This window comes from Trematomus bernacchii, unplaced genomic scaffold, assembly GCF_902827165.1.
Source record: "Trematomus bernacchii unplaced genomic scaffold, fTreBer1.1, whole genome shotgun sequence".
Classification (NCBI taxonomy): Eukaryota; Metazoa; Chordata; class Actinopteri; order Perciformes; family Nototheniidae; genus Trematomus; species Trematomus bernacchii.
This window is the reverse complement of record NW_022988043.1, coordinates 26,348,601-26,361,511: the sequence shown is the minus strand read 5'-3', so window position 1 is coordinate 26,361,511 and position 12,911 is coordinate 26,348,601. Positions and strand designations below refer to the sequence as shown.

The 12,911-nt window shown below is 45.4% G+C and overlaps 1 protein-coding gene across 1 annotated transcript; it reads left to right on the top strand.

The window, feature by feature from the left end:
* Positions 1–1,185: 1,185 nt before the first annotated feature.
* LOC117473186 (N-lysine methyltransferase KMT5A-A-like) lies at positions 1,186–2,831 on the top strand. Its single transcript, XM_034118699.1, has 4 exons — positions 1,186–1,426; positions 1,533–1,695; positions 1,888–2,080; positions 2,388–2,831. The coding sequence occupies exons 1-4, from the start codon at positions 1,291–1,293 to the stop codon at positions 2,469–2,471; spliced, it is 576 nt and encodes a 191-aa protein (XP_033974590.1). The 5' UTR covers positions 1,186–1,290; the 3' UTR covers positions 2,472–2,831.
* Positions 2,832–12,911: the final 10,080 nt, after the last annotated feature.

Here is a 12,911-nt window from a genome sequence, read left to right as displayed (position 1 = left end):
GCTCAGCTAAATGTTACAATAAATTATAATTTACTTTTAATAAGGTAACTTTATCTTTGTTTACATGCATCCAATCGTGAATGTATACATTTGCCCTTAATAATATCTTGACGTTTGGGAATCAGCAGTCCGTGGAAATTCACAAGGGGGAGGGACTCCCCGGACTGCGGTGACAGTCAGGGCATATTCGCATTTCATTCGCCAGACGTGAGGAGAAGTTCAAGGTAGGACTGGTGTAAAAACTTAAATGACACAGCTAATATGTTATGTTTTCATTCTTGTTTCGAGGCTTCTCAATGTTTTTATATTGGAAGCTTGTTGAAACTGTGGCATTAGGATATATTTTTTTTAAATCCTCTGGAGCAGAGAGAGGAGCTGTGGATTATTGTTATTGATTAATGCATCATTGTTTCTTAGGGTCCAAAACACCAAACTCACAACTTAAAATGAAAGCATGTAGTTTATTTAATAAAAGAGCACATGTTCAATGTGAAAAGTGACAGTAGATAGGCTATAGATTAGTTGCAATTTTTTTTTTAAACACCTTGAATTTCAGGCGGGGCGCAGCGCCCCTCCAAGACAATGGTAGGGGAAACACTGGAATTAGAGACACGTTTTAGGCTAAAACGTTAGCAGCTACGGCTAATGCTAGCTTAATTGGGGACACGTGTCAGCATTCATCTAGTCAGTAGGCCTACATTTGAGTTTTTTATTCAAAATAATGTTATTTAAGGCAGTTTTTTCCATACATTTATTGAGCAAGCATTTGTAGATAATATTGATGAGAGTAATTCATCCTGGTAAGTTCCAATTCCATGTGAGTAAAACATTGTAAAAGTAGCATGCTTCACAGACATAGCTGTTAGCCCATTGCTGCGTAAACAGTGAACTATGCTCTGATTAAGTTGATGAAATATCTCAGATATTTAGCGTGATTGCTGACTGTTACCTATGTTATTGCCGTCTTATAATCACAGCTTTCCATGTCTTACATTTGTCTGCACTTTTCAAGCTGTTAGCTGCTGGAAGCAGCCTGTTAGTTAGTCATCTGTTTCTGCATCTGAGTGTAAAGTACATTTAAACCCATACAATAACCTATACATAACAGCGTTAACACTGTGGTTGAGATTGTGAGGGAAGCATCCAATGAAAACATGAAGCTGAACAGTTTATTTTGTTTATAGATGCCAAATGCACTGACTTAGCAGCCATTGTTACACATATTGAGCTGTTTCAGTGGCATGGCTTGCGTAGATAATCAAAGGGTCTGTTTTCTCACCAACAGTGAAAATGAACCCTTTGCTGGATATGGCATCAGCAAGACCCCGGAGAGCAAAGATTAAACCTAGAGAAGAGGCTGCACATTTTACATCCTTGTGCAAAGACAAGGATGGATTTGATGTGAAGTTCATAAATTCCTTCAAAGGTGAGTGACAAAAGTATTTGCTTACTATTCTTGTCATTAGCATGACAAATGTGTATTGTTGTTTAACCTCATCACTTCTCCTGACCCATCCTCTGATCTTTGTTAGGTCGAGGAGTGTTCAGCTGCCGACCCTTTCAAAACGGAGACTTCCTAATTGAATATAGAGGGGAAGTCATAACTAAATCTGAACGTGAACACCAGCAACAAGTATACCATTGTGCACTTAAGGTTTTCATGTTTGACTTTCGTATAAATGGACAAGAGTTATGGTAAGTAAATATTGTAATGTTATTTCTAAATGTGTAGTTACCCAGACATACAAACGCTGCTATCTTGATGTTAAGTTGGGCATACAGTGTACATTGAGCCTTTTTTTGTCTATATGTATTTTATCTAATGCTAGTTTGCTGTGGTTGTAATACTGTTAGTTTGTAATCAGAATTGTGTCCTTGCCCAATCAGTGTTGATGCTGCCAAAGAGGACAACTCCCTAGGGAGACTTGTCAACGATGACCATGTGAACCCGAACTGCAAAATGAAATTGAACAAAGTGGATGGAAAGCCCCATCTTTGTCTTTTTGCACTCAAAGACATCAGTCCTGGAGAAGAGATAGCTTATGACTACAGTGATTCTGATTGGCCATGGAGATGCAAGGTATTTACGAATGGTGTCTTGTATCAACACTCTGCTATGTAAATCTATCATTTAACACTATGTTCACAACAAACTTAGCTCTTCCATGTCCAATATGTTAGTCACATGGAAAATTGAAATTTCAACAGTTCTATACAAAATGCTATTAATACAAAAGATGATTTTAAATGATGGCCATTGACTTGATGACCTGTTATTGAACTATGAGGTGGATATTGTGTGTTAACTCACAACAACAGGCAAGTAAAGCATTTGTGTACTACTCTGGATGTTTAGTGATTGAACTTGGTCCTTCTTCATCCACAAGATTTCCACTGAGGCAGAGACTCTGCATGAAGAAGCTGCCATGGCATCTGAGTCCCACTATGATGACATTCAACAGGTGAGTTAACCACAACTCAATGTTGGTATTAGTTACATGTTTCTTTCCAGTTATAAACCATGAAGACTGGATGTGAATGCTGAGGTTAGATACACAGGTCCTGTGTATCACTCTACTGGACAGCTTTAGACACTAAGAGGACTGTGTGTCAATGCTGTTTTTCTTCTGTTAAACTGAATGATCATACTCTTTAGATATGAAATACTATAATCAGTGTCTTTCTACCTGATTGTAATAACTCACAACAAGAGCAAGTGAAGCATTTGTGTACTACTCTGGATGTTTAGTGATTAAACTTAGTCCTTCTTCATCCACAAGATTTCCACTGAGGCAGAGACTCTGGCCGTTTCTCAATCGCGAGGATATTGGCTTCCAAGCCAATATTTCAAGGATGCTACATCATCGAGTGCCGCCGAAGGACTGTTGCATACTTGAAATTCTACCGAGGCCGCGTCCTTGGTTTGGGGGAAATTTCGAGGCTGCACATGGGTAGACTTCGCGTCCTTAAAATCCCCACAATGCTTTGCGCATGGACCAATTTCCCCAAATCTGTGGCGGAAGATGTAAGGTGGGGCCTCTCATATGACGCACACCTGCACACTTGCTAGCCTGTTCCACACTTTGTTTTCCGAATGCCAGGAAGTATTCTTGACTCGCTTCTGAAGCAAGATGCTCGGCTCGGCTGTGCTACCAAGCAAGCATCCTCACGATTGAGAAACGGCCTCTGTATGAAGATGCTGCCATTGTCACGATCTGTCTGTGTTGTGTTTTGTCTTGTCTTTTTCTGTCTCTGGTTCCTGTTTTGTTTTGAAATGTTTTCCTCCTTGTGTTTTCTCTGTTCCTTCTTCCTGTGTTTGCCTTCCTGTCTTAGTTTCCCTGGTGTGTCTGATTGTTTAATTGTGTTCACCTGTTGCCCTTGTGTTTCTGCCTCCCTTACCCCAGCTGTGTCTCGTCTTGTGATTACCCCTCCCTGTATTTAGTCTTGTCTCTTCCTGTGTTCCCCTGTCGGTTCATTGTTGGTTTTTCCTGTCTTCCTCCATGTCAGTCTTGTTTGTTTCTCCTGTCTCCCACCTTGTTGGTCACGGTTTGTTTCTGTAGAACCTATGTGTTTCATGCCATGCTATTGTTCAGCTTTTGGATTAAAGCTCGTTTTCGTTTCTAGACCTTGTTACTTTGTTTGATAGTCTGCATTTGGGTCCTACCCTTCCACGCATTCCTTACAGAATGAACCGACCAATTATGGACCCAGCGGATTATGTTTTTGATTTTGATGCTGAATTGCTTTCTCTGGATTACTCCCTTCGATGTCTTTATACTGTGTGGAGTGGAACCTCGACTAGCAGGGAGAAAGAGGCTGTCCTGAAAAGAGCACAAATGGAGGTGGATAATGTGCCATGGCTGAGGAGCTCGTTGCCTGAATTTCTCAGAGTTTTTTCGCGTAGCCCTGAGTGCCAGTCTCCATTCTCTGATCCTTTTTTGGGATCCCGCCTGGCGTTTGGAGGTCCACGGAGCCTCCAAAAGACCTCAAAGAGACGCAAGGCCAGGATTCAAGCCGTGGCCCCAGCAGCCATGGTTCCAGCCCCAGCAGCCATGGTTCCGTCCCCATTTCCTGCTCCTGTCCAGGAGCCGTTCTCGGGCACTCGTCTGGCTTTTGGAGGTCCACGGAGCCTTCAAGAAGCTCATAAGAGGAGTCGCAAGTCCAGGCTAGCAGCCCGAGCCCCAGAAGCCATGCTTTGGGCTCCAGTGCAGGCCCCAGCAGCCATGGTTCCGGCCCCAGTTCTGGCCCCTGCAGCCATGGTTCCATGCCCAGCAGCCAGGGTGCCTGCTCCAGTACCGGCCCACACAGTCATGGTTCCGTGCACCAGTACCGCCCCACACAGTCATGGTACCGTGCTCCAGTACCATCCCACACAGCCATGGTTCCGTGTTCCGGTTCCGTGCCCAGCAGCCAGGGTGCCTGCTCCAGAACCGGCCCATACAGCCATGGTTCCAGCCCCAGTTCTGGCCCCAGCAGCCATGGTTCTAGCTCCAGAACCGGCCCATACAGCCATGGTTCCAGCCCCAGTTCTGGCCCCAGCAGCCATGGTTCCGGCCTCTGTTCCGGTCCAGCACGCCATTTCCCATCAGGGAAATCTTCTGGGCCAACATGAGCAGACGATGCGAGCCTTAGTTGAAAGCCAGCAGTCCTTGGCTCGTCTCCTGTTGGCTCTACGGCCGACGCCTACCCTATGTCCTGTGCCGTTGGAGGTCCCGCCGACTACTCTCCTGCCGGGGGTCTTGCCAACTCCATGTCCTGTCCCATTGGGGGTCCCGCCGACTACTCTTCTGCCGGGGGTCCTGCCAACCCTATGTCCTGTGCCGTTGGAGGTCCCGCCGACTACTCTTCTGCCGGGGGTCCTGCCAACCCTATGTCCAGTGCTGTTGGAGGTACCGCCGACTACTCTCCTGCCGGGGGTCTTGCCAACCCTATGTCCTGTGCCGTTGGAGGTCCCGCCGACTACTCTTCTGCCGGGGGTCCTGCCAACCCTATGTCCAGTGCTGTTGGAGGTCCCGCCGACTACTCTTCTGCCGGGGGTCCTGCCAACCCTATGTCCAGTGCTGTTGGAGGTCCCGCCGACTACTCTCCTGCCGGGGGTCTTGCCAACCCTATGTCCTGTGCCGTTGGAGGTCCCGCCGACTACTCTTCTGCCGGGGGTCCTGCCAACCCTATGTCCAGTGCTGTTGGAGGTCCCGCCGACTACTCTCCTGCCGAGGGTCCTGCCAACTCCACGTCCAGTATCGTTGGAGGTCCTGCCGACACCTGTTCCGCTGTGGGTCCTGCCAACCCCATGTCCTGTTCTGTTGGGGGTCCCGCCGACACCTGTCCCGCCGGGGGTCCTGCCAACTCTGTGTCCTGTTCCGTTGGGGGTCCAGTCGACACCAGCCCTTGCTACATCCGGGGTCCCATTGACACCAGCCCATGTCTTGTTTGGGGTCCCGTCTGCGCCTGTCCGGTCGGCTCCGGTTCCTGTCCGGCCGATACTGGTTCCTGCTCGTCCTCCGGAGCTGTCCCGTCGGCGCCTTCCTGCCCGGCCTCCGGAGCTGTCCCGTCGGCGCCTTCCTGCCCGGCCTCCGGAGCTGTCCCGTCGGCGCCTTCCTGCCCGTCCTCCGGAGTTGTCCCGTCGGCGCCTTCCTGCCCGGCCTCCGGAGCTGTCCCGTCGGCGTCTTCCTGCCCGTCCTCCGGAGCTGTCCCGTCGGCGCCTTCCTGCCCGTCCTCCGGAGTTGTCCCGTCGGCGCCTTCCTGCCCATCCTCCGGAGCTGTCTCGTCGCCGCCTTCTGGTTTGCCCTCGAGCCCGGCCCCCTGAGTGCCGCAGTCTTCGCCCTCGAGCCCGGCCTCCTGAGTTCTCCAGCCGCAGTCTTCGCCCTCGGGCTCGGCCTCCTGATTCTTCCAGCCGCTGCCTTCGCCCTCGAGCCCGGTCCCCTGAGAGCCGCTGCCTTTGCTCTCATGCCCGGCCCCCTGAGTTCGCCCGCTGTGGCCGTCGCCCCTTTTTGGACTCTGCCTTGCCCCCGGGCCGTCCGCCCGGGACCCCTTTCGGGCCCGTCCTCCGGACCCCCTCCACCCACCCTTTTGGAAGTATTAGACTATGTTTTTTGGGACGTCTGGGATCCGTCCCTTGAGGGGGGGTTATGTCACGATCTGTCTGTGTTGTGTTTTGTCTTGTCTTTTTCTGTCTCTGGTTCCTGTTTTGTTTTGAAATGTTTTCCTCCTTGTGTTTTCTCTGTTCCTTCTTCCTGTGTTTGCCTTCCTGTCTTAGTTTCCCTGGTGTGTCTGATTGTTTGATTGTGTTCACCTGTTGCCCTTGTGTTTCTGCCTCCCTTACCCCAGCTGTGTCTCGTCTTGTGATTACCCCTCCCTGTATTTAGTCTTGTCTCTTCCTGTGTTCCCCTGTCGGTTCATTGTTGGTTTTTCCTGTCTTCCTCCATGTCAGTCTTGTTTGTTTCTCCTGTCTCCCACCTTGTTGGTCACGGTTTGTTTCTGTAGAACCTATGTGTTTCATGCCATGCTATTGTTCAGCTTTTGGATTAAAGCTCGTTTTCGTTTCTAGACCTTGTTACTTTGTTTGATAGTCTGCATTTGGGTCCTACCCTTCCACGCATTCCTTACAGCCATGACATCTGAGTCCCACTATGATGACATTCAACAGGTGAGTTAACCACAGCTCAATGTTGGTATTAGTTACATGTTTCTTTCCAGTTACAAACCATGAAGACTGGATGTGAATGCTGAGGTTAGATACACAGGTCCTGTGTATCACTCTACTGGACAGCTTTAGACACTAAGAGGACTGTGTGTCAATGCTGTTTTTCTTCTGTTAAACTGAATGATCATACTCTTTAGATATGAAATACTATATTCAGTGTCTTTCTACCTGATTGTAATAACTCACAACAAGAGCAAGTGAAGCATTTGTGTACTACTCTGGATGTTTAGTGATTAAACGTAGTCCTTCTTCATCCACAAGATTTCCACTGAGGCAGAGACTCTGGGTGTTTCTCAATCGCGAGTAAAGCTGCTTCAGAGCCACTATTTCAAGCATACTACGTCATCGAGTGCCGCCAAAGTACTGTTCCAATCTCCAGCATACTTGGAATTCTACCGAGCCCGGCGTACTCCATTTGGAGAAATATCGAGGCTGCACATGAGTAGACTCCGTGGTCTTAAAATCCCCACAATGCTTTGCGCACGGACCAATTTCCCCAAATCTGTGGCGGAAGATGTAAGGCGGGGCCTCTCATATGACGCACACCTGCACACTTGCTAGCGTGTTCCACACTTCGTTTTCCAAATGCCAGGAAGTATTCTTGACTCGCTTCTGAAGCAAGATGCTCGGCAGACATGTGCTACCAAGCAAGTGTACTCGCGATTGAGAAACACCCTCTGTATGAACATGCTGCCATGGCATCTGAGTCCCACTATGATGACATTCAACAGGTGAGTTAACCACAACTCAATGTTGGTATTAGTTACATGTTTCTTTCCAGTTATAAACCATGAAGACTGGATGTGAATGCTGAGGTTAGATACACAGGTCCTGTGTATAACTCTACTGGACAGCTTTAGACACTAAGAGGACTGTGTGTCAATGCTGTTTTTCTTCTGTTAAACTGAATGATCATACTCTTTAGATATGAAATACTATAATCAGTGTCTTTCTACCTGATTGTAATAACTCACAACAAGAGCAAGTGAAGCATTTGTGTACTACTCTGGATGTTTAGTGATTAAACTTAGTCCTTCTTCATCCACAAGATTTCCACTGAGGCAGAGACTCTGGCCGTTTCTCAATCGCGAGGATATTGGCTTCCAAGCCAATATTTCCAGGATGCTACATCATCGAGTGCCGCCGAAGGACTGTTACATACTTGAAATTCTACCGAGGCCGCGTCCTTGGTTTGGGGGAAATTTCGAGGCTGCACATGGGTAGACTTTGCGTCCTTAAAATCCCCACAATGCTTTGCGCATGGACCAATTTCCCCAAATCTGTGGCGGAAGATGTAAGTTGGGGCCTCTCATATGATGCACACCTGCACACTTGCTAGCCTGTTCCACACTTTGTTTTCCGAATGCCAGGAAGTATTCTTGCCTCGCTTCTGAAGCAAGATGCTCGGCTCGGCTGTGCTACCAAGCAAGCATCCTCACGATTGAGAAACGGCCTCTGTATGAACATGCTGCCATGACATCTGAGTCCCACTATGATGACATTCAACAGGTGAGTTAACCACAGCTCAATGTTGGTATTAGTTACATGTTTCTTTCCAGTTACAAACCATGAAGACTGGATGTGAATGCTGAGGTTAGATACACAGGTCCTGTGTATCACTCTACTGGACAGCTTTAGACACTAAGAGGACTGTGTGTCAATGCTGTTTTTCTTCTGTTAAACTGAATGATCATACTCTTTAGATATGAAATACTATAATCAGTGTCTTTCTACCTGATTGTAATAACTCACAACAAGAGCCAGTCAGGATACTCTCTATGGTGCACCTGTAAAAATTGCAGAGTATCCTGGAGTCCATGTTGAACCTCCACATTCTGCGGAGGATGAAGAGCCGCTGTTCTTCTATCAAGCTGCTATCATCTAAATGTCGGTGCTCCTTCAAATGTTTTTGATATCTTAAAATCACTCTCAGCAAAGGCTACATACATTTTGTTAATTTTGGTCCAAAGCGCCTTACAATAAACGACACAACATTGTAAGAACAAGAGCTGAGCTGGAACATTTACTTAAAATAAGCTAATCCACAGTAAGAGCTGCTCAGTAGGTGCACAACTTTAAGTATCATCTTTCTTTTTTGTCAAGGTGCGGGTGTAGACTCCCTGCTTTTGTAATCATGTAATAACATAATAGCTGAAATGAAGATTGAATATTTACACAAATCTCTTGGTTAAGATGGATGTTTTCTTCTTCTTTTCTATCATTGAACACAAATGCAGATGAGAATGACAAGGAGCCTGGCAGGAGAGGGGACATGCATGAGCCACCTGGTAAATGTACACAAAATACTCTGCTACTACCAATGAGTCACTTTCTCAAGCATGGAGGTTAAACCCTGGTTCAGGTTATCGTGAAGCGTTAAACGTTAAAGCCATGAACTGAATTTTTCTGTTAAACTGGAAGATTTGAGTTTATCATGACCAAAAATGATCAGAATATGGTTTCCTGAAACTATATTGTTACATGCGTCTTTTTCCTGTTAAGAAGTCATTTAAAAACATTGTGAGGACGAAATACAAGTCTCAGAAAACTTGATCCTGTTAGTACTATTATTATGTCAAATACTAACTTTAAGCTGCTTAAGTAAAAAAAGAAAACGTAACCCTACATACAGAAGAATCATTCCTGCAAGCTCTGCACAGTTAGACTTACAGATGTTTAAATATGGCAAAGAGCAAGCATTAGCATTTGATCCCTACATGCTATTGTTCAGAACCAGCACAATATCAGAAATTGGAAGAATGAAAGCTGGAAAGACAGTTTGATTCCTTCATCCCAAACCCATTTGTAGTTATAGTTTTAGTAAGTAACATAATACATCTTAAATAAAATACGTGTTAACGTGGTTACCATTGACTGATCTCTTTTTCTGTTTGTAGAGTCTCTTGAAAATGCTGTGGAGAGGAATCCCAGGAGGATGCAAAAACAGAAGTGGTCTCCAAAAGAGGTGGCAGCAGTTTTGAGACACTTTAATGCACACATTGCCAAGGGGAGATTGGCCACGATGATAGAATGCAGACAGTGCAAAGCAGCAGAGCATCCTATTCTGGCTGGTCGCTCTTTGCAAAATATTAGAGACTTCGTCAGGAACCAAGGCACGGCTCAGAAGAAAAAAGCACTGCTACAAAAAAGATGATGAGATTTAATCGAACATGCAGTGAGGACAGTTCACAGTTAAACTTTTCATTATTATGTTACATGTAGGAGCAATGTTTTATTATAAGGATAATTACGAGATTAAAGCTGTTATGTTAGGAGAATAAAGATGAAATCATTCCGGGGGCTGAGGGGTCGTTGCAGCAGATAGTTATATTGAAGGATTGGAACTTCACGGATCAAACACTCATAAACAAAACATTGCTAAAACAGAAACTAACTACCGTAATAAGGTAAACAACTATCCACAATCCAATTTCATCAAAACAACTTCACACCCGCCGCCCTCTGAGCTGGACACATCACACAGGTGTCTGTCTGCAGCCGGAGGAGAGAGGAGGGGTCAGGGACCATCTACAAAGTGCAACGCTGAATAAAGATACTATACTCAATAACTGCTCTGTTATAAAGCTACAAACATCACATTTTAAATCACACAATAATATACTGTTGCTTAAACTACACATGCAAGTTTGCGAAAATAGGTGGTTTTAGTAGTTTATTTGCAGTATTTTCTTCAGCGTTGCACTTTGTAGACGGTCCATGACCCCTCCTCTCTCCTCCAGCTGCAGACAGACACCTGTGTTATGTGTCCAGCTTGGAGGGCGGCCGGTGTGAGGTTGTTTTGATGAAAATTGGATTGTGGATAGTTGTTTACCTTATTACGGTAGTTAGTTTGTGTTTTAGCAAAGTTTTGTTTATGAGTTATTGATCCGTTCCATTTCCAATCTGTCAATATAACTTCCTTGAAGATCTGCTGCAATGACCCCTCAGCCCCCGGGATAATTTCATCTTTATTCTCCTAACATAGCTACTTTAATCTCGTAATTATGACTTTATTCTCCTATCTTTTCTTTTTTGTGTGGCCCTAATCCTCTGTCGTACCAAGGTAATGCTGGAAGGAGAGTTATATGTTTAAAATAATAAAGATTTAGTCAGCTCTTACTTAGCTCAATTTTCATGTGAGAAAATGTTATGTGAAAATAACCATTAAACTTGGCTCATTGTTCACTGTGCAAGGTGCAATATGTCCTTTTGTATCAGCTTTTAAACGGTAATGCTCCAAGTAGATGAGCAGTCTTGTAGGGCAAATAGCATTTTGTATTAGTGATAAACCAGTTCGGTCACTTTGCTATAAAATGGTTATCGGTTCTTTTCATATCGATGATGTAATTGCAATTAGCAGTGCTGCAAATATAAGCATTTACTTGCAAATGGATTTAATTCGTCTCGGAAGACCTGCTTGTAGTATACCCCTCTGGAGAGTATTAGAATGTGGTTCTACATTTGCATGAAAACAACAGATTGCAAACAGGAGGCAAGCAATAACCAAAACACATTAACATACTTTTAAGCTATATATCTATGGTGCACTATATTGTCTATTAAAATATTACATCACAAATCAGGTATTCCTATGCTGTTGTGCAAAACATTTTGTCCGTTTATAAAAGGTTTGTTCTTGTAATGCACAATCCAACACGTTTGTGTAAAGTTATGTTCCATTTAATCATGTTTGTCCCTTTAATACACTTCAGTGACATGTTTGTGTGTTGTATAGCTACTGTCCTCACAAATAACCATTGTGTCATGGGCGGGGCTTATGCAGCTCATTATCTGCTGTCCTCATAATGAAGCATGGTGTCAGGTTGTTGTATTTTGAGTTGTGCTATGTGTATGGGACATTTGAAGTGGGATTTGTGTTGTATGGCTCAAAATAGATTTTTTGATATTCAAAACATCTTTGTAAAGCTAGTGGAAAGGGGTGTCCACCTAATGATGGAAAAAACGTGTTTGGGTCAAAGTGTCCTTTTAGTTCACAAAAACCCGCATGTGTGTGTGTGTGTGTGTGTGTGTGTGTGTGTGTGTGTGTGTGTGTGTGTGTGTGTGTGGAGACACTGTGATGGATCGTTGGAGCTATGTGCAGCTCAAGGCATATATGCTCGAACGGGAGCTGCCTGGATGCTGCAATCATGTTGCGCGCACTATCCGTGCTGAGTGTGCTAACTTTTCGTACAATGTCCCACTGTCTGGCTACCTGCATAAAGTCAAGTGCTCGGCGCAGTTGTCGGCGAAATGTCGCTCCTCTGTTTTCATTGAAACAGCTCCTTATATCCGTTAGCGCAGCTAGCTAGCACCAGATGCTAACAACAACAACAACACGTAAGGTGTGCCTCACTCGTGCGAGTCGCGCCACACATACACACACCCTCCCGGTCCTCCCGATGGCCAGTCCGGGCCTGCCGGTGAGCGTGGAAGTGTGGCCTGCCACAAGCGGGCGGCAGGAGCGGGGCTGTCAGCATCAGCCTCTATGGTATTTTAAACTCAATGCACTCTGAAACTACGGGGCGGCCGAGGACAAAAAATACACATGCGTTAATCGCGTTAAAATAATTAGTGGCGTTAATTTTATTTTGCATTAACGCGTTAACTTGACAGCCCTAGTTATTAGCCATGCTAGGCTGAACTGGCTAGCAGTGTTAGCCAGTTCTGGCTAGCATGGCTAGCTCGATCTACTGAGCAAATAAAAGTACATCTGAGACCAGTATTGTGCAGATTAAAACAGTGCAGTGCATGTAGTTTATTTTACCTTCGTAGTAGTCGTCGTTGGACAATTCACAGGCCACTGAATCCGCCGTTTCAGGTGCCGGAGATTAATGAGGGTCTGTGGCCGAGCAGAGCATCCAATAGATCATACCATTTACGGGTCTTCCGGCCGTTACCACTCTTGTTATTATGGTCTTTTATTTGTTTGTAGTCCTGCTTTAGTTTATTTATTTTGTCCCGGCATGAGTGTGCGCTGTGGAAGATTCCCATGTCGGCTAACTTTACCGAACAACGCTGATACATTTTGCAGTTGGAAACTGTCTTCAGTAGAAGCTGCTGGATCCCATCCTCCGAGTAAATCGCCAGACGTGCCGACACATCCTCATCACTCCACCGCTCCGATGATCTTCGTATTCTTATTGTTGCCATAATAACTGCTTTCACAAAAGTACTGTAAGCATTGGGTTGAGAGGTCATGTGTTGTGAG

Excerpts from the sequence above, each read along its gene's own strand:
- LOC117473186 (XM_034118699.1), top strand. The coding sequence starts at position 1,291 with ATGAACCCTTTGCTGGATATGGCATCAGCAAGACCCCGGAGAGCAAAG. Across the intron at positions 1,427-1,532 it reads GTTCATAAATTCCTTCAAAG|GTCGAGGAGTGTTCAGCTGC; the intron begins GTGAGTGACAAA and ends GATCTTTGTTAG. Across the intron at positions 2,081-2,387 it reads ATTGGCCATGGAGATGCAAG|ATTTCCACTGAGGCAGAGAC; the intron begins GTATTTACGAAT and ends TTCATCCACAAG.